General features: G+C 45.6%; 1 protein-coding gene across 1 annotated transcript; it reads right to left on the minus strand.

The window, feature by feature from the left end:
• Positions 1–917: 917 nt before the first annotated feature.
• Positions 918–11277, minus strand: CCNG1 (cyclin G1). Its single transcript, XM_038772380.1, has 7 exons — positions 11226–11277; positions 6766–7029; positions 5556–5809; positions 4754–4832; positions 4565–4663; positions 4143–4333; positions 918–2581 (listed from the first exon to the last, which is right to left on the minus strand). Coding segments are annotated over exons 2-7 (888 nt in total). The 5' UTR covers positions 11226–11277; the 3' UTR covers positions 918–2580.
• Positions 11278–22885: the final 11608 nt, after the last annotated feature.

Genomic DNA, 22885 nt, shown 5'->3' on the forward strand with positions numbered 1-22885 from the left:
AGAATAAGGAAAATGTGGTTTCATAGTTGATTCTGCAACTCAGTATCAGAAAGGAATATTTTAATTTTCTTCATGTTTTATCTATTTTTGGGGCAGCAGTAATCAGTAACTACATCAAAGATGAAATTTTGTAACCAGTCACTTGAAAGGTTGCCCATACATCACCACTGCTTCACATCTTTAAAAAAAAAAAAAATCAATCCAAAAAGATTCCAAGTTAAATTCCCTGATTGCACAGATTCTCAGAATTGTGTTTATTTTGCATATTCAAGCGTCAAAGCTTTTGGGAAAATGGTGTAGGATGGAAGACTTACACATCTCGGGATAGACCATAGGTCAGTTGGATAGTTCAAAATAGAAAACAGTGAAATAGTATTGCTTTTTCATCTTTGAGTGAACAGCAGAGGTATTTTTAATACACAAAGTATAAAATCAAAAGTGAAAATGACCCTAATCCTTCTTATGGGTCTGGTTATCAACAGAGTGGAACTGATCCAAGAAGCCTTGAATTAGAATACAGCATTAATCTCTCCCCCAATAGGAAGGGAACAAGATTATATATATCTATATATAGATATATGGATATATATATATAGATATAAATACTAGCAATTTAATAGCAAATGACCCTTAGCTGTCAGTAAGGAGTGAAAAACAGTATTTTACTGTAAGCAACTAGTGCCTTTTTGGAGGAAAAGTCACAAACCTTCCCACATCCTATTTTTCCACGCTTTCGGAACAATGATTGAAAGATTAATCTTTCCCTCAAACTGCTGTACTTTGCTATGCTTAGTACAGTGTCCTGCACCTAGTAAACACAATAAATATGATTGAATGAATAAAAAGGCATTTGGAAGCAAGGTAGAAGGGATACAGTCCATACATGTACCTCCCCCAAAAGTGAATGACAACACAAGTAGCTTATGAAAAGCTTTATTGAAAGGACAATTACTTCATACCAGAAATACATAATGGCACAAACACAGCCACTTCTCCCTGCTGGAAAACATTGATATTTGGGCAACTTAAATAGTGGGTATTTGGGTGAATTGAAAAAATATTTGCAAAGAACACCTTACCAAACTAAGCACAGTCAATATATATATATCATCTTTGGTTTCTCTGGAAAAGGAAGTATAAGTAAATCCCACTCTATTCCGGAAAGAATATCTCAAAGAGAAGCTGGGGAGCCATTTTTCTGCAGAGCTAGAAGCTGTACTTCCAGCTGCCCTAACGGGGGGCCTTTTAATAAACTGAATGTAGCACTTTGGCTCCAAAGACAAATAATATCACAGGTAACCCTGTGGACTGTTTCTTGAAAGAATTACATTTGAGAATGGGTGCTCTAGAAAAATGGAATTATCAAAAGGAATTTGAACTTGTTATACCCGTCATGGGGGTAATGTTATATATTGCACTGATGAAGGGTCTACCACTTTCAACATCCAATTAGTTTAGATGCGATGACACACTGCTGCTATACTAAATGCTCCAAAGGTTGCATATGTAAATTTGTAGATTGCATTTTTCCATCATAGGAAATTACAGAAAGGAAGACCTGCCCTCTATTTTCTTTAACTTTCGAGTAGCACAGTGTCTTTCCAGCAATATTCTACTTGTCTACTTTCTTTTTAAAGCTGAAGCACTTTCCCACGACTGGAAAGCGATATTTGGGCTATAAGAGAAATATAATTTTAGAAGCCAAATAATCTTTACATGAAAAAAACTTCTGGAGTGTTCTCTCAAGCACAACTTAAGGCATCTTCTTTAACACTGGCCTAAATTCCCATTGGCAATGCAAAGCCGAAGTTTCCAAAAGATTGTGATCTTTACACAGATCTCAGATTACACAGCTGAGGTAAGGAGCACGCACAATCCAAAAGACTGGATGGTACAATGAAAATTCACCTTTTCTACAGAACATACTAAAAACACATCGTTCTGTATAAAATGTTGTAGAAGGAACATAAAAATCACTTGTTCACAAAGATAACATCAGAGATAATTTACTTAGGGCCAGAAGTTTTGTTTAAGCATACCAAGCCTTAGGAGAACTGCCTTCCAAAAATATACTTTCTACTCTTCAAATTATCTGCCATAAAAATCTCTGAAGGTAGCTTATCCAGTTTTGAAATCTAATAATCACAGCTTTGCTAAAGTGCATGTTGCATTGTTTGGTGACCTATGTTTGGAGGAACTTCTATCAGAGGACTCAAGATGGTTTAGTTTTTATAGTTAAATAGGCCCTGTTGCTTTCAACATGGCCAAAGTTTATTATACTGACCCAAATTAACTATAAGGCCGTACAGTTTTCGTTCTGGAAACGTCAACTTAAACCTGAGTCTTCCTTAGTCTCTTGAAACCATGTAAATGTATTTAAGTTTCATATTACGATTTAGTCACATCTCTGCTTCAAAAATGGTCATCCTCACAACCGACTGTATAATATTAGTAACCAGTCTGAACATCAATGCCAAACTAGTTGCTAAGTGTCAGGCTTCACAGCTTAAATACACTCTCGACGTTCACAGCTCGGGGTAATAAGTCTTCTAAAAAGCCAAATCATTCTTCACTAGTAAACCTATTTGAATAAAGAAACAGTGGTTATAAGCTTCCCATAAACACTTAAGTTAGCAACTGATGTTGGAATGGTGATATTTACAAGTCTGCATACGGTTTAATTTTACGGATGCAGGCAGAATGGTTTTGGATGCTGACAATCTGCGACTAAATTACCTGTATTAGTACACAGTCTAATCCATAGGCTCCTACCCCTCCGACTGATGTTATGGCATTCAGAGCGCTTACTGTGTGTGCAGAACACTGTACTAAGCGCTTGGGAGAGTACAACAGAGTTAAAAGACGTGTTCCCTGCCCGAAACAAGCTTATAGCCTAGAGGGGGAGACAGACATCAAAATAAATTATGGTGTATATGCACATAAATATATATAAATGGGTACATCGAAAGTTCTGGTGGGGAGAGGGTGGGGTGAATATTAAGTGCTTAAGAGGTACAAATTCAAGCGCATTGGTGACGCAGAAGGGGTAAGGAGTAGGGACGATGGGGGTTTAGAGGTGTCAGAAGTACGGGCCGGAGTGGAGTACTATTAAGACTGTAAGCCCCATGTTGGACAGGGATGCTTGTAATTAATAATAATGGTATTTGTTAAGCGCTTACTATGTGCCAAACACAGCTCTAAGCACTGGGGTAGATACAAGGTAATCCGGTTGGACGCAGTCCCTGTCCCAAACGGGGCTCATAGTCTCAATCCTTATTTGACAGATGAGGTAACTGAGACGCAGAGAAGTGACTTGTCCAAGGTCACACAGCAGACCAGTGGCAGAGCCGGGATTAGAACCCACGACCTCTGACGCCCAAGCCCATGCTCTTGTCACTAGGCTGGAGTCTACTACAGTGCCTGGCACATAGCAAGTGCTTGCCACACTAATAATAATTACTATTATTAAGATGGCGGTAAGAGGAAGAAAAGTGTTTCAATACAGGGTGAAGGGATTGGGGTTGGAGGTGCAGATTTTGAAAAGTGGTGGTAAATCACTTGAGACACTGCTGGGAATGAGGAGAGAGTCCAAGAGGGGACAGGAAGAGGGAGGGATTAAGAGGAGCAGGGATGATTTAAAAAAAATCTTAATCAGGCATCACTTATAACAAGCTTCAGTCATGGATTTGCCGGCACTAGACTAGCAATTCAGGCCTGAGTTCAGTTACCGCACTGTTTATCATAAAGGATTTCTAAGATTATTTTGTTCTCAAGGAACTGAAAGGGAGAGTAAGTAGGAGATAAATCCCAATATTATTACGGTGTTTGTTAAGCGCTTACTACGCGTCAATCCATCAGTGGCATTTCTTGAGCTGACAGTCTAAATAGGAGGGAGAACAAGTACTTAATCCCTGTTTTATAGATGAGGAAACTGAGGCACGGAAAAGCAATACAACATGCCCAGGCCTAGGTCCTACAGGATAAGTTTAATAATCTCTTTCCTGGACTTCAACCATCACCATTTTCTCTCCTTACAATGAAGCACTGTAAATTCTGAGGGTTTTCTGTTTATCTTAACCATCAACAGTGCTAACTGGTTGGCAACACTACCTCAATAATAATTTGAAACTAAAATTACTTACTAGAGCCCAGTCTCAGGAATCGTTGGAAGATGTGCTATCTTGTAATAGCTGTGCTTTAACTGCCGGGCTGTACGTCCAGAGACGATCCATTTCAACTTCTGACCATTTGGTTTGGAACATTTGTTGGAAGAATACTCCGCTAGGCACTTTGTCACGAGTTCCTGCCAAAAGGTCAGATCTCTGGCATTGATCTATATTAAGGGACAAGTGAAAAGAGAAAATTAAGGTAGAAACACAACTAAAGCATATCAAAATTCTATACAGAATTTCACTGCTGCATTTTTCCACGAGATGGGAAAAAATAACCTCAGGTAACGGGTAGCATACTTGAGCCTAAACGCTAGGCAACCTATCTGATCGAAGACAAACGATAAGTTCTGTTATAGATATTAAAATAATTTAATCTGATAACCATGACATACCTTGGAATGCTTCTGAAGACACTCTATGGTTTCTGTTAATTCCAAAATTTTCTGTGCTTGAATCTCCAAAGCAATTATAGACAATGCCAACACAGAAGGCTGAGGAGAAATACAATTTTGCCATAAATTTCAAAAGGTCCAAAATGTCAAATATCAGTCTATAAGCAAGTTGATACTTAAAATATTTACCTTGGCTTTAGAAAACATGATCCTACAATGGCATGCTTTAAGTTGAGCTTCCAGTCTCTCAAAAATAAGATTCTTTCTTCTGAAAAAAAAAGTTTCAAAGCACTTCAAAATTTGGGGAAAATGCCATTAAGTCCTTTTCTTAAACCAAAGTACTGTGCACATCTCACCTCTACCAGTCTAGAACAGAAATGAATTTTTATATTACTACATTCTTCCCCTCAAGAGTCAGTACAGTCTCGGTTTAGAACGAACGACATTTCTGACTCAAAGCAGATAACATATGGTGCTTTATTAATAGTACCTAAAACTGTGAAATGAAGGCGCTTCGTGTTACAGCTGCCAGCAAACTATCCTCCTTGCATTCTTAGGAAATACTAATCTTCAAAGCTTGGATTTCCACGACTTGTTAAAGGTATTAAGAGGATGTTCTGAGAGTCTGTATCCAAAAAACTTTTATATACACGACTATCTTCACTTCTCTAACCCCAATCTACGCACCAACGTTACTTGAGCTTTCTCAGCATAGGGCTACGTGAAGAAGGGTGAAATCATTTTTACTACGGATGTTCGGTTAATGTTACTGAGATTCCAAGATAATGTTTGGGGGGCGAGACCATAGCCACGACAGTCTTTGAGAAAATCCTTTGCACAGTTGTACCCCCTGCTCACGTCTGTGGTCATCTACTTATGTCAAAATAAACAAGTACTTTACTACAGAATTCACACCAATTAAGGGACAATCTAAAAACGGGAAAATTTAGTCTTAACCATCTCAATTGTCACGATAATAAAGATCACCTACCTTTCATGTGGTACATTCTCATGAATGAGTGAATAATAGAGCTGGAGCAACTGAAAAGCTGTAGTAGCTTTGATCTTCCAACAGACCTTCTCCAAAACGATCTTCTCCATTCTCATTAGGTCAGAAACGGTGAATTTATACTGGCTTATTCGGATTAAGTCGGTGGCTAATGGTACATTTCTCTCCTCTTCTGTTGATTTTACAGCCAAATAGAAGCAGCTCAATCCAACACACCCGAGATGTTTCGGTTGAACCTCCAAAAAAACAAGCATTGCTTAGATAAGTTAAATCATTTCTCTATTCATTCAATCAATCGTATTTATTGAGCGCTTGCTGTGTGCAGAGCACTGTACTAGGTGCTTGGGAAGTACAAGTTATCTAGCATAACAGCACCACTCTCCCCTTGTAGAGACAGCACTAAAGATTCCTGGAAGTAGGTGAAGATTTTTTTGTGTGGACTTCACAGGGTCTGTGATGGTAGTTAGGATCCAAGCACTGAAAACAGCTAAAAAGTACAAAGGGAATTCTGAGGGATTCAGTGAGATACCCCCAACGGTCACGTCTTCATAACTAAAACTCCTGAGATACTTAAAACTAAAAGTACTAGAAGAAGGCCTTAAAAGCCTTAAACATCTAATCAAATCAATGTGAATAGGAAGAAGCATTAACAAGTAACGTTTGAAAGGCCTCTCCAGTCCGCAACTTTATATGAGATGGAGTAAGAAAAAGCGAAACCTGCTATCAAGTAGAATTTAATAATGGCGTATCCTTATCGCAATATAACTAGGAATAAACTCGATCGAGACACGTGGCGCTGCAACTAAAGGCTGTTGGCTTTTAGCAAAATCACCTTCCTTGATCAATCAACAGTGTGCACAGAACTGTACTAAGTGCTTGGGAAAGTACAATAGAATTGGTCAGCATGATCTCTGTTCGTTCACTCAAATCTCTATATGTTGCCAACTTGTACTTCCCAAGCGCTTAGTACAGTGCTCTGCACACAGTAAGCGCTCAATAAATACGACTGAATGAATGAATTCAATCGAATTCACCGAGCGCTGACGGCGTGACCCGCAAGCTTACGTTTTATAGGCGGTGACGGACTTTAAAATAAATGCCACCCGTAGGCGCTGGACTTTTGAAATGCTCTGAATTTGAATCGTCTCAGTCGGGCGAAATAAGCCCCAGCGCAACCCGCTTTACGACGTACCTTCATCTTCGACAGAAATCTGTCCAGCAGGTTCACGGCCAGAGAGAACGTCTCGCCGTCGAAGCCGAAGAACTGCGTTAGACTGAGGAGGTCCTTCACTTCAAAGTCCCTGAGCCCTGCGGTCATCCGGAGGCCATTATCGTGCGCGGCCTCAATCAGTCTCAGGCCACCGACTTTTGGCTGACCCCTCGACTCCTGGTCCAGGAGGACGCTCAGCTGGTGGAGCAGTTTCTGGGCTTCGGTTGTGCCGAGTGCCTCTATCATCTAAAAATAGAGCAAAATACGGAGAAACATTGGTCCGAGCGCCCGGCCTCAGAAGGAGCCCTTTACCGTTCAGCTGGGCCTGGCGAAGATGTGCACGACCTGTGGGCAGGGGGAGGGCAACTGGGCACAAGGGCTTTTTCATTCATTCATTCCCTATTAAGTTCTTACTTTAATAATAATAATAATAATGGCATTTATTAAGCGCTTACTATGTGCAAAGCACTGTTCTAAGCTACTTTGTGCAGAGTACTGCGCTAAACACTTGGGAAAGTACAACCCAACAATAAAGAGTGGCAATGCCTGCCCACAACGAGCTCACGGCCTGGGGCCGGGGGGAAGACAGACATCATTCATTCAGTCGCATTTATTGAGCGCTTCCAGTGTGCACTGCACTAAGTGCTTGGAAAGTACAAGTAGGCAACAAATAGAGACAATCCCTACCCAACCTGTCTAGGGCGGGGAGACAATCAATCAATCGTATTTGTTGAGCGCTTACTGTGTGCAGAGCACTGGACTAAGCGCTTGGGAAGTACAAGTTGGCAACATATAGAGACAGTCCCTACCCAACAGTGGGTTCACAGTCTAAAAGGGGGAGACAGAACAAAACCAAACATACTAACAAAATAAAATAAATAGAATAGATATGTACAAGCAAAATAGAGTAATAAATATGTACAAACATATATACATATATACAGGTGCTGTGGGGAAGGGAAGGAGGTAAGATGGGGGGATGGAGAGGGGGGTGAGGGGGAGAGGCAGACATCATTCATTATTCAATCATTTATTGAGCACTCACTGTACGCAGAGCACTGTACAGAGCGCTTGGGAAAGCACAATTTGGCCAAAAAGGCTGACAATTCATCCAACCGTATTCCTTGAGCACTTCCTGTGTGCAGAGCACTATACTAAGCGCTTGGAAAGTACCACCCAACAACAAATGGGGACGATCCCTACGAAACAACGAGCTCCCGGTCTGGGGGCAGTGGGGACACGGATGTCAATAAAAGAGTTGTCGATACAAATAAATAAAATGACAGATCAGGACATAAGTGGGGGGGAGGGGATAAAGGGAGCCAGGCCACCCCTTCAATCAATCGTATTTATTGAGCGCTTACTGTGCGCAGAGCACTGTACTAAGCAGCTGCCCCTGAAATTGGACAGCCCTCCCCTCGACAACACAAACACACACCCCTTCCTCCTCTTCTCCTCCTCCCCCTCCCGCTGCTGCCTGTAGTAATAATAATAATAATAATGATGGCATTTGTTAAGCGCTTACTATGTGCGAAGCACTGTTCTAAGCGCTGGGGGTGGGGAGACAAGGTGATCAGGTTGTCCCACGTGGGGCTCACAGTCTTCATCCCCATTTTACAGATGAGGGAACTGTGACTTGCCCAAAGTCACGCAGATGATAAGCGGCGGAGTCGGGATTAGAACCCACGACCTCCGACTCCCAAGCCCAGGCTATTGCCACTGAGCCACGCTGCTTCTCTACTATCCCAAGCGCTTAGTACAGAGCTCTGCACACAGTGAGGGGAAGGCCATATAATAATAATAATAATGATAATAATAATAATAATGGCATTTACTGGGCACTTACTATGTGCACGGCACTGTTCTAAGCGCTGGGGAGGTTACAAGGATTTTGACACCTGTCTACATGTTTTGTTTTTTTGTCTGTCTCCCCCCTCTAGACTGTGAGCCCATTGTTGGGTAGGAACCGTCTCTGTATGTTGCCGACTTGTTCTTCCCAAGCGCTTAGTACAGTGCTCTGCACACAGTAAGCGCTCAATAAATACGATTGAATGAATGAATGAAGGGAAGGGAAAAAGGAAGGAAGGAGGGAAGGGCAGAGGGGAGGAAGGAAGGAAAGAAGGAAGGAATAATAATAATTTATAATTTTGGTATTTAAGCGCTTACTATGTGCGAAGCACTGTTCTAAGCGCTGGGGAGGATACAAGGGGATCAGGCTGTCCCACGCGGGGCTCACAATCTTAATCCCCATTCTACAGATGGGGGAACTGGGGCATAGAGAAGTGAAGCTGTACTTCCCAAGCGCTTAGTACAGTGCTCTGCACACAGTAAGCGCTCAATAAATACGACTGAATGAATGAATGAAGTGACTTGCCTAAAGTTACACAGCCGACAAGAGGGGGAGCCGGGATTTGAACCCATGACCTACAACTCCCGGGCCCTTTCCACTGAGCCAAGCTGGGAAGGAGGGAGGGAAGGAAGGAAGGAAGGAAAGCTTATTACAGTGCCCTGCACACAGTAAGCGCTCAATAAATCCGATTGAATTGAATGAATGAATGAGAGGGAAGGAAGGAAGGGTGAGGGGCCGAAGGGAGGCCATGGGGGCGGGGCCGGGCCCGACATGCCCGGGCTAGAAGCAGCGCGGCTCAGTGCAAAGGGCCGGGCTTGGGAGTCAAAGTCGTGGGTTCAAATCCTGCTCCGCCACTTGTGTGACTTTGGGCAAGTCGCTTCACTTCTCTGGGCCTCGGTTCCCTCATCTGGAAAATGGGGATGAAGACTGGGAGCCCCCCGTGGGACAACCTGATCACCTTGTAACCTCCTCACCGCTTACAACAGTGCTTTGCACATAGTAAGCGCTTAATAAATGCCATTATTATTATTATTGTCTGGGCCTCGGTTCCCTCATCTGTAAAATGGGGATGAAGACTGGGAGCCCCCCGTGGGACAACGCGATCACCTTGTAACCTCTCCAGCGCTTAGAACAGTGTTTGGCACGTAGTAAGCGCTTAATAAATGCCATTATTATTATTATTCTCCGGGCCTCGGTTCCCTCATCCGTAAAATGGGGATGAAGACTGGGAGCCCCCCGTGGGTCAACGCGATCACCTTGTAACCTCCCCAGCGCTCAGAACAGTGCTTTGCACATAGTAAGCGCTTAAGAAATCCCATTATTATTATTATTATTATTGTCTGTGCCTCAGTTCTGTCATCTGTAAAATGGGGATTAAGACTGTGAGCCCCCCGTAGGCCAACCTGATCACCTTGTAACCTCCCCAGCGCTTAGAACGGTGCTTGGCACATAGTAAGCGCTTAATAAATGCCATTATTATTATTATTACTATTATTATTCTCTGGGCCTCGGTTCCCTCATCTGTAAAATGGGGATGAAGACTGGGAGCCCCCCGGTAGGACAACCTGATCACCTTGTAACCTCCCCAGCGCTTAGCACAGTGCTTGGCACACAGTAAGCGCTTAACAAATGCCATTATTATTATTATTGTCTGGGCCTCGGTTCCCTCATCTGTAAAATGGGGATGAAGACTGGGAGCCCCCCGTGGGTCAACGTGATCACCTTGTAATTTCCCCAGCGCTTAGCACAGTGCTTGGCACATAGTAAGCGCTTAATAAATGCCATTATTATTATTATTGTCTGGGCCTCGGTTCCCTCATCTGTAAAACGGGGATGAAGACTGCGAGCCCGCAGTGGGACAACGTGATCACCTTGTAATTTCCCCAGCGCTTAGAACAGTGCTTGGCACATAGTGAGCGCTTAACATAATGCCATTATTATTATTATTGTCTGGGCCTCGGTTCCCTCATCTGTAAAATGGGGATGAAGACTGGGAGCCCCCCCGTGGGACAACGTGATCACCTTGTAATTTCCCCAGCGCTTAGCACAGTGCTTGACACATAGTAAGCGCTTAACAAATGCCATTATTATTATTATTGTCTGGGCCTCGGTTCCCTCATCCGTAAAATGGGGATGAAGACTGCGAGCCCGCCGTGGGACAACGTGATCACCTTGTAATTTCCCCAGCGCTTAGCACAGTGCTTGGCACACAGTAAGCGCTTAACAAATGCCATTATTATTATTATTATTGTCTGGGCCTCGGTTCCCTCATCTGTAAAATGGGGATGAAGACTGGGAGCCCCCCGTGGGACAACCTGATCACCTTGTAACCTCTCCAGCGCTTAGAACAGTGTTTGGCACGTAGTAAGCGCTTAATAAATGCCATTATTATTATTATTACTCTCCGGGCCTCGGTTCCCTCATCTGTAAAATGGGGATGAAGACTGGGAGCCCCCCGGTAGGACAACCTGATCACCTTGTATCCCTTCCGGCGCCTAGAACAGTGCTTTGCACATAGTAAGCGCCTACCAAATAACCACCCACTTGTCGGCCGGCCCCAGCCCGGCCCGCTGGCTGCGCCCACCGGCCTCACCGTGCGGTGCTGTGCGGTGCGCTGCCCTCGGAGCCCGGAGCGCCGACGTCCTCCCCTCAGGCCGCCGCGAGGGCAGCAGGACGCCCGGCCCCGCCGCCGCCGCTTATATAGCCAGGGCGGGGGCGGGGGGCGGGGCCTCCGCCGGAGCCGCCATGCTGATTGGCTCGGCCCCGCCAGATGGACGTCCCCGCCAGCCTATCCCGCCCCGGCAAGCCGCTCCCGACCGATCGGCTCGGCTCGCCCCGCCCCCTGTTGGGCTCGGCCCCTGTTCGGCTCCGCTCGGCTCGGCCCCTTCCCTTGTTCGGCTTGGCTCGGCTCGGCTCGCCCCCTGTTCGGGTCCGCTCATCATCATCAATCGTATTTATTGAGCGCTCATCATCATCATCATCAATCGTATTTATTGTGTGCAGAGCACTGGACTAAGCGCTTGGGAAGTACAAGTTGGCAACATCTAGAGACAGTCCCTACCCAACAGTGGACTCGGCCCTGTTCGGGTCGGCTCGCCCCCCCTGTTCGGGTCCGCTCGGCTCGGCTCGGCCCTGTTCGGCTCGGCTCGGCCCCTGTTCGGCTCGGCTCCTGTTCGGCTCCGCTCGCCCCGCCCCCTGTTCGGCTCGGCCCCTGATCGGCTCAGCTCGGCTCGCGCCCTGTTCGGCTCGGCTCGGCCCCTCCCCCTGGTCGGCTCGGCCCCTTCCCTTGTTCGGCTTGGCTCGGCTCGGCTCGCCCCCTGTTCGGGTCCGCTCGGCCATTTTCGGGTCGGCTCGCCCCCCCGTTCGGGTCCGCTCGGCTCGGCCTCTTCTTTTGTTCGGCTTGGCTCGCCCCCTGTTCGGGTCCGCTCATCATCATCATCATCAATCGTATTCATTGAGCGCTTACTGTGTGCAGAACACTGGACTAGGCGCTTGGGAAGTACAAGTTGGCAACATCTACAGACAGTCCTTACCCAACAGTGGGCTCGGTCCTGTTCGGGTCGGCTCACCCCCCCTGTTCGGGTCCGCTCGGCTCGGCTCGGCCCTATTCGGCTCGACTCGCCCCCCTGTTCGGCTCGGCTCGGCCCCTGTTCGGCTCGGCTCCTGTTCGGCTCAGCTCGCCCCGCCCCCTTTTCGGCTCGGCCCCTGTTCGGCTCGGCTCGGCCCCGCCCCCTGTTCGGCTCGGCCCCTGTTCGGCTCGGCCCCTTCCCTTGTTCGGCTTGGCTCGGCTCGGCTCGACCCCTGTTCGGGTCCGCTCGGCCCTTTTCGGGTCGGCTCGCCCCCCCCGTTCGGGTCCGCTCGGCTCGGCTCGGCCCTGTTCGGCTCGACTCGCCCCCCTGTTCGGCTCGGCTCGGCCCCTGTTCGGCTCGACTCGCCCCCCTGTTCGGTTCGGCTCGGCCCCTGTTCGGCTCGGTTCGGCCCTGTTCGGCTAAGCTCGGCCCCCCTCTTCGGCTCGGCTCGGCTCGGGCCGCCCGGGGAGGCCCCCCCCCCCCCCACCCAGGCCGAGGGCCTCATTCAATCAATCAATCAATCCTATTTATTGAGCGCTTACTATGTGCAGAGCACTGGACTAAGCGCTTGGGAAGAGAACAGCAACAAAAAGCAAAACAACAACGACCATTTGGCTCCCCAGTCCCCGCTGGCTGAGGTGACTGATGGGTTGACTTTGGGCAGGTCACTTCACTTCTCTGGGCCTCAGTGACCTCATCTGTAAAATGGGGGTGAAGACTGGGAGCCCCCCCCGTGGGGCAGCCTGATCACCTTGTAACCTCCCCAGCGCTTAGAACAGTGCTTTGCACATAGTAAGCGCTTAATACATGCTATTATTATTATTATTATTGTATATGTTTGTACATATTCCTCCATTTTACTTGTACATATGTATTCTATTTTGTTCACATAGACTTTTTAGACTGTGAGCCCACTGTTGGGTAGGGACTGGCTCTCTATGTTGCCAATTTGTACTTCCCAAGCGCTTAGTACAGTGCTCTGCACATAGTAAGTGCTCAATAAATACGATTGATTGATATTATTATTATTATTATTGTATATGTTTGTACATATTCCTCTATTTTACTTGTACATATTTATTCGATTTTGTTCATATAGACTTTCTAGACTGTGAGCCCACTGTTGGGTAGGGACTGTCTCTCTATGTTGCCAATTTGTACTTCCCAAGCGCTTAGTACAGTGCTCTGCACATAGTAAGCGCTCAATAAATACGATTGATTGATTGATTGATTGGATCGAGTGCAAATTTCATTTTCAGACCGAATTTGGCCTCCGGGCTATTAAGTGCAGTTTCCTAGGTACTCAGAGGGATTCAGATGTGAAGACGATGGTATCTGGTTAAGCGCTTACTACGTGCCCAGCCCCGTGCTAAGCGCCTGGGGTGAGATGAGCTGATCAGGTTGGCCCACCTGGGGCTCCCAGCCTTCAGCCCCGTTTGACAGATGAGGGAACTGAGGCACGGACAATAATAAGAATAATCAATCAATCAATCGTATTTATTGAGCGCTTACTGTGTGCAGAGTGCTGGACCAAGCGCTTGGGAAGTGCAAGTTGGCAACATCTAGAGAAGCAGCGTGGCTCGGTGGAAAAGAGCCCGGGCTTTGGAGTCAGAGGTCATGGGTTCAAATCCCGGCTCCGCCACTTGTCAGCTGGGTGACTTTGGGCAAGGCACTTCGCTTCTCTGGGCCTCAGTTCCCTCATCTGGAAAATGGGGATTAAGTCTGTGAGCCCCACGTGGGACAACTTGATTACCTGGTGTCTACCCCAGCGCTTAGAACAGTGCTTGGCAAATAGTGAGCGCTTAATAAATGCCATCATTATTATTGTTATTATCTAGAGACAGTCCCTACCCAACAGTGGGCTCACAGTCTGAAAGGGGGAGACAGAGAACAAAACCAAACGTACTAACAAAATAAAATAAATAGAATAGATATGGACAAGTAAAATAAATAGAGTAATAAATATGTATAAACATATATACATATAATAATGGCATTTGTTAAGCACTTACTATGTGCTAAGCACTGTTCTAAGCGCTGGGGTGGGGGAGAGAAGGTGATCAGGTTCTCCCCCTCACCCCCCTCTCCACCCCACCCCCCGTCTTACCTCCTTCCCTTCCCCACAGCACCTGTATATATGTTTGTACTTAGTTATTACTCTATTTATTTATTTATTTTACTTCATCATCATCATCATCAATCGTATTTATTGAGCGCTTACTATGTGCAGAGCACTGTACTGAGCGCTTGGGAAGTACAAATTGGCAACACATAGAGACAGTCCCTACCCAACAGTGGGCTCACAGTCTAAAAGGGAGAGACAGAGAACAAAACCAAACATACTAACAAAATAAAATAAATAGAATAGATATGTACAAATAAAATAAATAAATTAATGGAGTAAAAAATATGTACAAACATATATACATATATACAGGTGCTATGGGGAAGGGAAGGAAGTAAGATGGAGGGGATGGAGAGGGGGACGAGGGGGAGAGGAAGGAAGGGGCTCAGTCTATTCTATTTTATTCTGTTAATATGTTTGGTTTTGTTCTCTGTCTCCCCCTTCTAGACTGTGAGCCCACTGTTGGGTAGGGACTGTCTCTCTCTGTGTTGCCAACTTGTACTTCCCAAGCGCTTAGTACAGTGCTCTGCACACAGTAAACGTTCAATAAATACGATTGATTGATTGATTGATCAGGTTGTCCCCCGTGGGACTCACAGTCTTCATCCCCATTTTACCGATGAGGTAATCGAGGCCCAGAGAATAATAATAATGATGGCATTTATTAAGCGCTTACTATGTGCAAAGCACTGTTCCAAGCGCTGGGGAGGTTACAAGGTGATCGGGTTGTCCCACGGGGGGCTCACAGTCTTAATCCCCATTTTCCAGATGAGGTAACTGAGGCACCGAGAAGTGAAGTGACTTGCCCAAAGTCCCACAGCTGACAAAGGGCAGAGCCGGGATTAGAACCCACGACCTCTGACTCCCAAGCCCGGGCTGCTGTCACTGAGCCGTGCTGTTCAGGTGATCTAATTATTTAATAATTAAAATATTTTTGTCCGATATTGGTGGAGCGCTGACTGTGTGCCAAGCACCGTACTAAGCTCTGGTAATCAGGTTGGACAGAGCCCATGTCCCATATGAGGCTCACGGTCTTAATCCCCATTTTCCAGATGAGGTAACTGAGGCACCGAGAAGTGAAGTGACTTTCCCAAAGTCCCACAGCAGACAAGGGGCGGAGCCGGGATTAGAACCCACAACCTCTGACTCCCAAACCCGAGCTGCTGCCACTGAGCCGCGCTGCTTAGGTGATCTAATTATTTAATAATTAAAATATTTTTGTCTGATATTGGTGGAGCGCTGACTGTGTGCCAAGCACCGTACTAAGCTCTGGTAATCAGGTTGGACAGAGCCCATGTCCCATATGAGGCTCACGGTCTTAATCCCCGTTTTCCAGATGAGGTAACTGAGGCACAGAGAAGTGAAGTGACTTGCCCAAAGTCCCACAGCTGACAAAGGGCAGAGCCGGGATTAGAACCCACGACCTCTGACTCCCAAGCCCGGGCTGCTGCCACTGAGCCGCGCTGCTTAGGTGATCTAATTATTTAATAATTAAAATATTCTTGTCTGATATTGGTTGACCGCTGACTGTGTGCTAAGCACTGTGCTAAGCTCTGGTAATCAGGTTGGACAGAGCCCATGTCCCATATGAAGCTCACGGTCTTAATCCCCATTTTACGGATGAGGTAACTAAGGCCCAAGGTCACACAGCAGGCATGCAGCAGAATCGGAACTAGAACGCAGGTCCTTCTAACTTTCTGATGATCTGTATATATGTATATATGTTTGTACATATTTATTACTCTATTTATTTATCTTACTTGTACATATCTATTCTATTTATTTTATTTCGTTATTATGTTTGGCTTTGTTCTCTGTCTCCCCCTTTTAGACTGTGAGCCCACTGGTGGGTAGGGACTGTCTCTATGTGTTGCCGACTTGTACTTCCCAAGCGCTTAGTACAGTGCTCTGCACACAGTAAGTGCTCAATAAATACGATTGATTGATTGATCTAGGAGGCCACGCTGCCTATTTCACGTTTAAAGCCCTACAGGAAGCAACGTGGCTCAGTGGAAAGAGCCAGAGCTTTGGAGTCAGAGGTCATGGGTTCAAATCCCACCTCCGCCAACTGTCAGCTGTGTGACTTGGGGCAAGTCACTTCACTTCTCTGGGCCTCAATGACCTCATCTGTAAAATGGGGATGAAGACTGTGAGCCCCCCCCCCCCCCCCCCCACCCGTGGGACAACCCGATCACCCTGTAAATAGTAAGCGGGAAAAAATGTGCCTGTTGTGTAAAGTGCATAAATTAAGTATAAGACTGAATGAAAGTAGTTAATTAGACATCCTGCTTTTGTAAACAGTGTAAATAATTTTGTTTAGAAGTTATCTTTAATCATCTATTATTCCATTAAAACAAACCAAGTAGCAGTTTAAGTATCTTTGAGATGAATTACAAAAGTTCTTCTTTGCATTAACAGTTTGAATGCCTGATAGAGTAAATACATTATACTAAAATTTACACTATATTTTTTTCAGGGAAATAGCTTTTATTGAGGATTTCAAATTCCCGTAATTCCTATGTATATTCCTTCTCTGCCTCATTTTCCTGGGTGTGTTTTGTATATTTTTCAGCATATCTTGGTGAGTAATATTATAGGAGTCTCTAAAATTCCTGCAGTATTATTTTAATGAGTACTTAAGTGCATTAACTAAGTGAACAAGGAAGCTCAAGAATATAATCTTTCTGCCAGCGAAAAGTATGTAACTTTATAACACAGCTATGCAGATCTTATAAGGCACAGTTGCCTTGTCTATAAATCTGTAATATCATAGCTTTTAAAAAATACTGTGTTGCTAATATGAAGAAATATGCAGAATTTTTGGGGTGAAGAAATAGTAGTGAAGGAAAAATCGTATAACTAACTAGAATTTTAGTTTTTGGTCTATACCGCAGAAGTGCAAACTATTGACTTGGATGAAATCAATCGTATTTATTGAGCACTTACTGTGTGCAGAGCACTGTACTAAGCGCTTGGGAAGTACAAGTTGGCAACATATAGAGACAGTCCCTACCCAACAGTGGGCTCACAGTCTAGAAGGGGGAGACAGAGAACAAAACCAAACATATTAACAAAATAAAATAAATGGAATAGATATGTACCAGTAGAATAAATAAGTAGAGTAATAAATATGTACAAACATACATACAGGTGCTGTGGGGAAGGGAAGGAGGTAAGATGGGGGGAATGGAGAGGGGGAGGAGGGGGAGAGGAAGGATGAAAAGTGTCGCAGTCTTCTAGACTGTGAGCCCACTGTTGGGTAGGGACCGTCTCAACATGTTGCCAACTTGGACTTCCCAAGCGCTTAGTACAGTGCTCTGCACACAGTAAGCGCTCAATAAATACGATTGAATGAATAAATGCCATTATTATTATTATTATTATTATTATTATTATTATTATTATTATTATTACATCCTCCAAGAAGTCTTCGTTGTCCCATCTCTCCTCTCCCCACCCTACTCTGGGGTGGATGCAAACTAATCAGGTAGGACATAGTCCATGTCCCATATGAGGCTCACAGAGAGTGTCTCTCTTTCTTGTTGCATTGTACTCTCCCAAGCATTTAGTACAGTGCTCCGCACACAGTAAGCACTCTATAAATGTGATTGACTGAAGGACCTGAAAAGCAGCATGACCTAGCATGACCTTCTCCAGCCCAGCCCATACCCTCCGCTCCTCTGCTGCTAATTTCCTCACTGTACCTCGTTCTCACCTGTCCCTCCGTCAACCCCCGGCCCACGTCTTCCCCCTGGCCTGGATGCCCTCCCTCCCTCCCCACATTCATCCATTCATTCAGTCATATTTATTGAGCGCTTACTGTGTGCAGAGCACTGGACTAAGCGCTTGGGAAGTACAAGTCAGCAACATATAGCGATGGTCCCTACCCAACAGTGGGCTCACAGTCTAGAAGGGGGAGACAGGCAACAAAACAAAACATGTGGACAGGTGTCAAGTCATCAGAATAAATAGAAGTAAAGCTAGATACACATCATTAACAAAATAAAAAGAATAGTAAATATGTACAAGTAAAATAAATAGAGTAATAAATCTGTACAAACATATATACAGGTGCTGTGGGGCGGGGAAGGAGGTAGGGCCTGGGGGTTGGGGAGGGGCAGAGGAATGGGGGGGCTCAGTCTGGGAAGGCCTCCTGGAGGAGGTGAGCTCTCAGTAGGGCTTTGAAGGGAGGAAGAGAGCGAGCTTGGCGGATGTGTGGAGGGAGGGCATTCCAGGCCAGGGGGAGGACGTGGGCCGGGGGTCGACAGTGGGACAGGTGAGAACAAGGCACAGTGAGGAGGTTAGAGGCAGAGGAACAGAGTGTGCGGACTGGGCTCTAGAAGGAGAGAAGGGAGGTGAGGTTGGAGGGGTGAGGTGATGGACAGCCTTGAAGCCGAGAGTGAGGAGATTTTGCCTGATGCGTAAGTTGACTGGTAGCCACTGGAGATTTATGAGAAGGGGAGTAACATGCCCAGAGCGTTTCTGTACAAAGACGGTCCGGGCAGCAGCGTAAGTATAGATTGAAGTGGGGAGAGACACGAGGATGGGAGATCAGAGAGGAGGCTGAGGCAGTAATCCAGTCGAGATAGGATGAGAGATTGAACCAGCAAGGTAGCACTTTGGACGGAGAGGAAAGGGCAGATCTTGGCAATGTTGCGGAGGTGAGAGTGGCAGTTTTTGGTGACTGTCACCCGCCAAGCTAGCTCTCTTCCTCCCTTCGAAGCCCTACTGAGAGCTCACCTCCTCCAGGAAGCCTTCCCAGACTGAGCCCCCTTTTTCCTCTCCTCATTCAATCGTACTTATTGAGCGCTTACTGTGTGCAGAACACTGTACTAAGCACCTGGGAAGTACAAATCGGCAACATATAGAGACAGTCCCTACCCAACAACGGGCTCACAGGCTACCTCCTTCCCCTCCGCACAGCACCTGTATATATGTTGGTACAGATTTATTACTCTATTTATTTTACTTGTACATATTTACTATTCTTTTTATTTTGTTAATGATGTGCATCTAGCTCTATTTCTATTTATTCTGATGACTTGACACCTGTCCACATGTTTTGTTTTGTTGTCTGTCTCCCCCTTCTAGACTGTGAGCCCGTTGTTGGGTAGGGACCATCTCTATATGTTGCCAACTTGTACTTCCCAAGCTCTTAGTACAGTGCTCTGCACACAGTAAGCGCTCAATAAATACGATTGAATGAATGAACGAGAGTCAAAGGAGCTGGGTTCTAATTCAGGCTCTGCCTCTTGTCTGCTGTGTGACTATGGGTAAGCCACTTAACTTCTCTGTGCCTCAGTTCCCTCATCTGCAACATGGGGATTCAATACCTGTTCTCCCTCCTACTTAGACTGTGAGCCACAGTCTGTGTAATTACCTTTTATCTACTCTGGGGCTTAGATATCGCTTGGCATATAGTAAGCTCTTAAACATTAGTAGTAGTAGTAGTAGTAATATTTACTACCATTTGTGTTGCTCCACAATTAGTCCTTAAAGTCACTGTAGAGGCCTGGGAGTGTATCTAACTTAACATTTTGTTACCTTTTTTGATCTTTTTAGATATTTCTTGCTTGGATGCATATGGCAGGAGAAAATTCTGTTTGCCATCATCTTTGGGGGACAAATTCATCATGGTGGCAAAGGAAAAATACACTAGGCTAATGGTGGATTTTAGCACTGGAAAAGAACTGGACCTTCTTCTGCAGGATCTGCAGTTGGCTCAGGATCTTTTGATTTGCTCTTTATATGCGTCTCCAATATACGACAAGTGAAGGGACCCGTGTTAGTTGTCATTTTGAAGCAGCTCTTTGCAAAGTCAACTTTCATCAACGAGTTTGCTCCTTAAACTTTTCTTCTGTTGGGTCTTTTTGCTTGGTTCTCTAAGCCTTTGTAATATCTGCTTTGTTTTCTTTATCTTTTTGACCTCCCTTTCCTTAGGATTTCTATGTCTTTGAGGATGTGCAGTGCTTAGCATTCCATCCTCCTGCTGCCTGACTGTTGCTTTGACTGTTGTTAAATCCGCCTGTTAGGCAGCTGGGTTAATAGGCGGTATTCCATATCTGTCTTTCACTAAATCCTCCCTCCCCACACCTCGGCAGATTCTACTGCTGCTGTTTAATTTAGGTCTGCTAATTACAGTCTAGAGAGAAGGTTTTCTGCTTCTCACCAAAACTTCCCTTCCTATTGAAAGGGCAAAAAAATGGAAGGGTAATATGTCCATACAGTGTTCTGTAATCTCAAATTCCAGATGTGAGGCAGAAACTACGTTCGCGTTCCCCTTCACCCACCCTGCCACTCCTCCTTCTTTCTGTCCCCTGGTTCAGTGGTGGTAACTGTGCCGTGCTCCGGTTTCGGAGGAAACTAAACACATGCGTGTGGCCCCAGAAGACAGTCCTCTGCGCACACATGAGTCTCTTTCTCCTACAGAGCTTCATGGAAAGTCCCATTCCCCCCTTTCCTGGCACCATCCCCTGCTCTGAAGATCAGGCACCCTAGTTAATTTGAACTATGAGTAGCCATTATAAACTGCTTGTTTGGCATATCATCTTGAAGGATTTTGCCTCATTGACATTTTGCAGTGAACAATATGCCAACCTGTCGTGGAACTCTGCTAACCAATAGAACCGTCTTAGAAAATTCATTCACTCCCATGACTTCAACTCTCATCTCTACATATCGAGGCGGTCCCTACCCAACAGCGGGCTCACAGTCTAGAAGGGGGAGACAGACAGCAAAACAAAACATATTAACAAAATAAAATAAATAGAATAGTAAATATGTACAAGTAAAATAAATAGAGTAATAAATATGCACAAACATATATACAGGTACACCTTAACATCAGTGGACACTTCTATACTCTCATCAAGTTCATAAACCACTAGGTATGACACTAAGAATGCTGAGAGGTGGTTTCCGTTTGTCTAGTGTGCTGGGTTTGGGGCATTTTACACATTTCGTCTTTGAATTTGACTTCTTTTCCTCCTCATTTTTGTGCTTACCCTTTATTTCAGAGTCCCCTAGCTGCAGCATATAAGATGGAGTGAGGCTGCGGGAGGTTGAAGGTGGGAAGTACTTAAGGTAGGAGGGTATAGTGTCCTACAGTTCTAGGCTAAGCCAGCTCTGAATGGAAACTTTAGTGATAGAGGTAGTACAGAAGAGACTAGCCAATAAATTTTATAAGAAATGTGGGAATGTGTGAGTGGACACTCAATATCTTCCTTGGGAGAGAGGGCAATCAATCAATCGGTGTTATTTATTCAGTGTTTACTGGGTGAAAGATCCTGACCTAAGCACTTGGGAGAGAGGGCAGAGATGATGCTGTGGAAGGGATGGATCGGTAGGGTTTAAGGAGAGCCCATTACCTAGCAAGTAGGAGGGACAGATTCAGAATGGGGAGTGGAGGAAGAGAAAGAACAAAGGGAGACTAAGAGGATCGAGGAGGGGAGTAAGAGGCTGAGATGGTAAGCCAAGTCCAACTTTGAAAGGAACGGGGCCAGTGCAGAGTTGAATGATGATATACATTTTCACTACAGGGCTCTGCGTATCCTAAGTGCTCAATGAATACCACTGATTGATGACGAGAGACCAGGGTCAAAGGTGGAGTTGGGAAAGCCGGTTTTAGAAGGGAAGTTTCTGAGAGGTTGAAGAAAATTTCATTCATTCACACAGAAACAGGAGTCAAACGCAGAAAGTCCCAGGACCAATTGGCTGGATCTTTCCCCCAGAACCCAGGGACAGATACCCTCACCTCTCAGGACAGAGTAGGGAGGGAAACAGAGATGGCTCAGTGTTTGAGAAGCAGCGGGGCTCAGTGAGAAGAGCACGGGCTTGGGAGTCAGAGGTCATGGGTTCTAATCCTGGCTCTGCCGCTTGTCAGCTGTGTGACTTTGGGCAAGTCACTTCACTTCCATGGGCCTCAGTTACCTCATCTGTAAAATGGGGATTAAGATTGTGAGCCCCACATGGGACAACCTGATCCCCCCAGTGCTTAGAACAGTGCTTTGCGTGTAGTAGGCGCTTAACAAATACCATCATTATTATTATTAACAAATGCCATCATCATCATCATCATCAATCATCTCAGAGTGGATCCTGGAACTCTCATTCATTCATTCATTCTATTGAGCACTCACGGTATGCCGAGCACTGTACTAAGCGCTTTTAAAGTACAATTCAGCAGCAAATAGACACAATCCCTACCCTACAATGGGCTCACAGTCTAGAACAATGACTTCTCCCCACTCTCTCTGACTTGCCCCAGGCTTCTGCCTAACTCACGCCCTGCCAGTCCTCTCCCAGGGCGATGGGTAGCTCCGTCACTGTGTCTCTCTGCGGCTCTGTCTTCCAAAGAAGAAGTCGGAGAGGAATTGTCTCAAGCTCCTTAGGGCAGAAGTTACTGTCTGAAAGGGTTTCCCTGTTATGAGAGGCTGGAGGAGGAACCACCCGGGGGGGGGGGGGAAAGAAGGAAAGGGTGGGTCTTCCTTGAATCATGGCTGTCTCCAACAGGACATCCGTGGAGGGGAACTCAGTGGGCTATAACAGTGCAACAGCACA

This window comes from Tachyglossus aculeatus, chromosome X1 (assembly GCF_015852505.1).
Source record: "Tachyglossus aculeatus isolate mTacAcu1 chromosome X1, mTacAcu1.pri, whole genome shotgun sequence".
In the NCBI taxonomy this organism is placed as follows: domain Eukaryota; kingdom Metazoa; phylum Chordata; class Mammalia; order Monotremata; family Tachyglossidae; genus Tachyglossus; species Tachyglossus aculeatus.

Excerpts from the sequence above, each read along its gene's own strand:
- CCNG1 (XM_038772380.1), bottom strand. The coding sequence starts at position 7,029 with ATGATAGAGGCACTCGGCACAACCGAAGCCCAGAAACTGCTCCACCAG. Across the intron at positions 5,810-6,765 it reads GATTTCTGTCGAAGATGAAG|GTTCAACCGAAACATCTCGG; the intron begins GTACGTCGTAAA and ends GTTTTTTTGGAG. Across the intron at positions 4,664-4,753 it reads TCATGTTTTCTAAAGCCAAG|CCTTCTGTGTTGGCATTGTC; the intron begins GTAAATATTTTA and ends ATTTCTCCTCAG.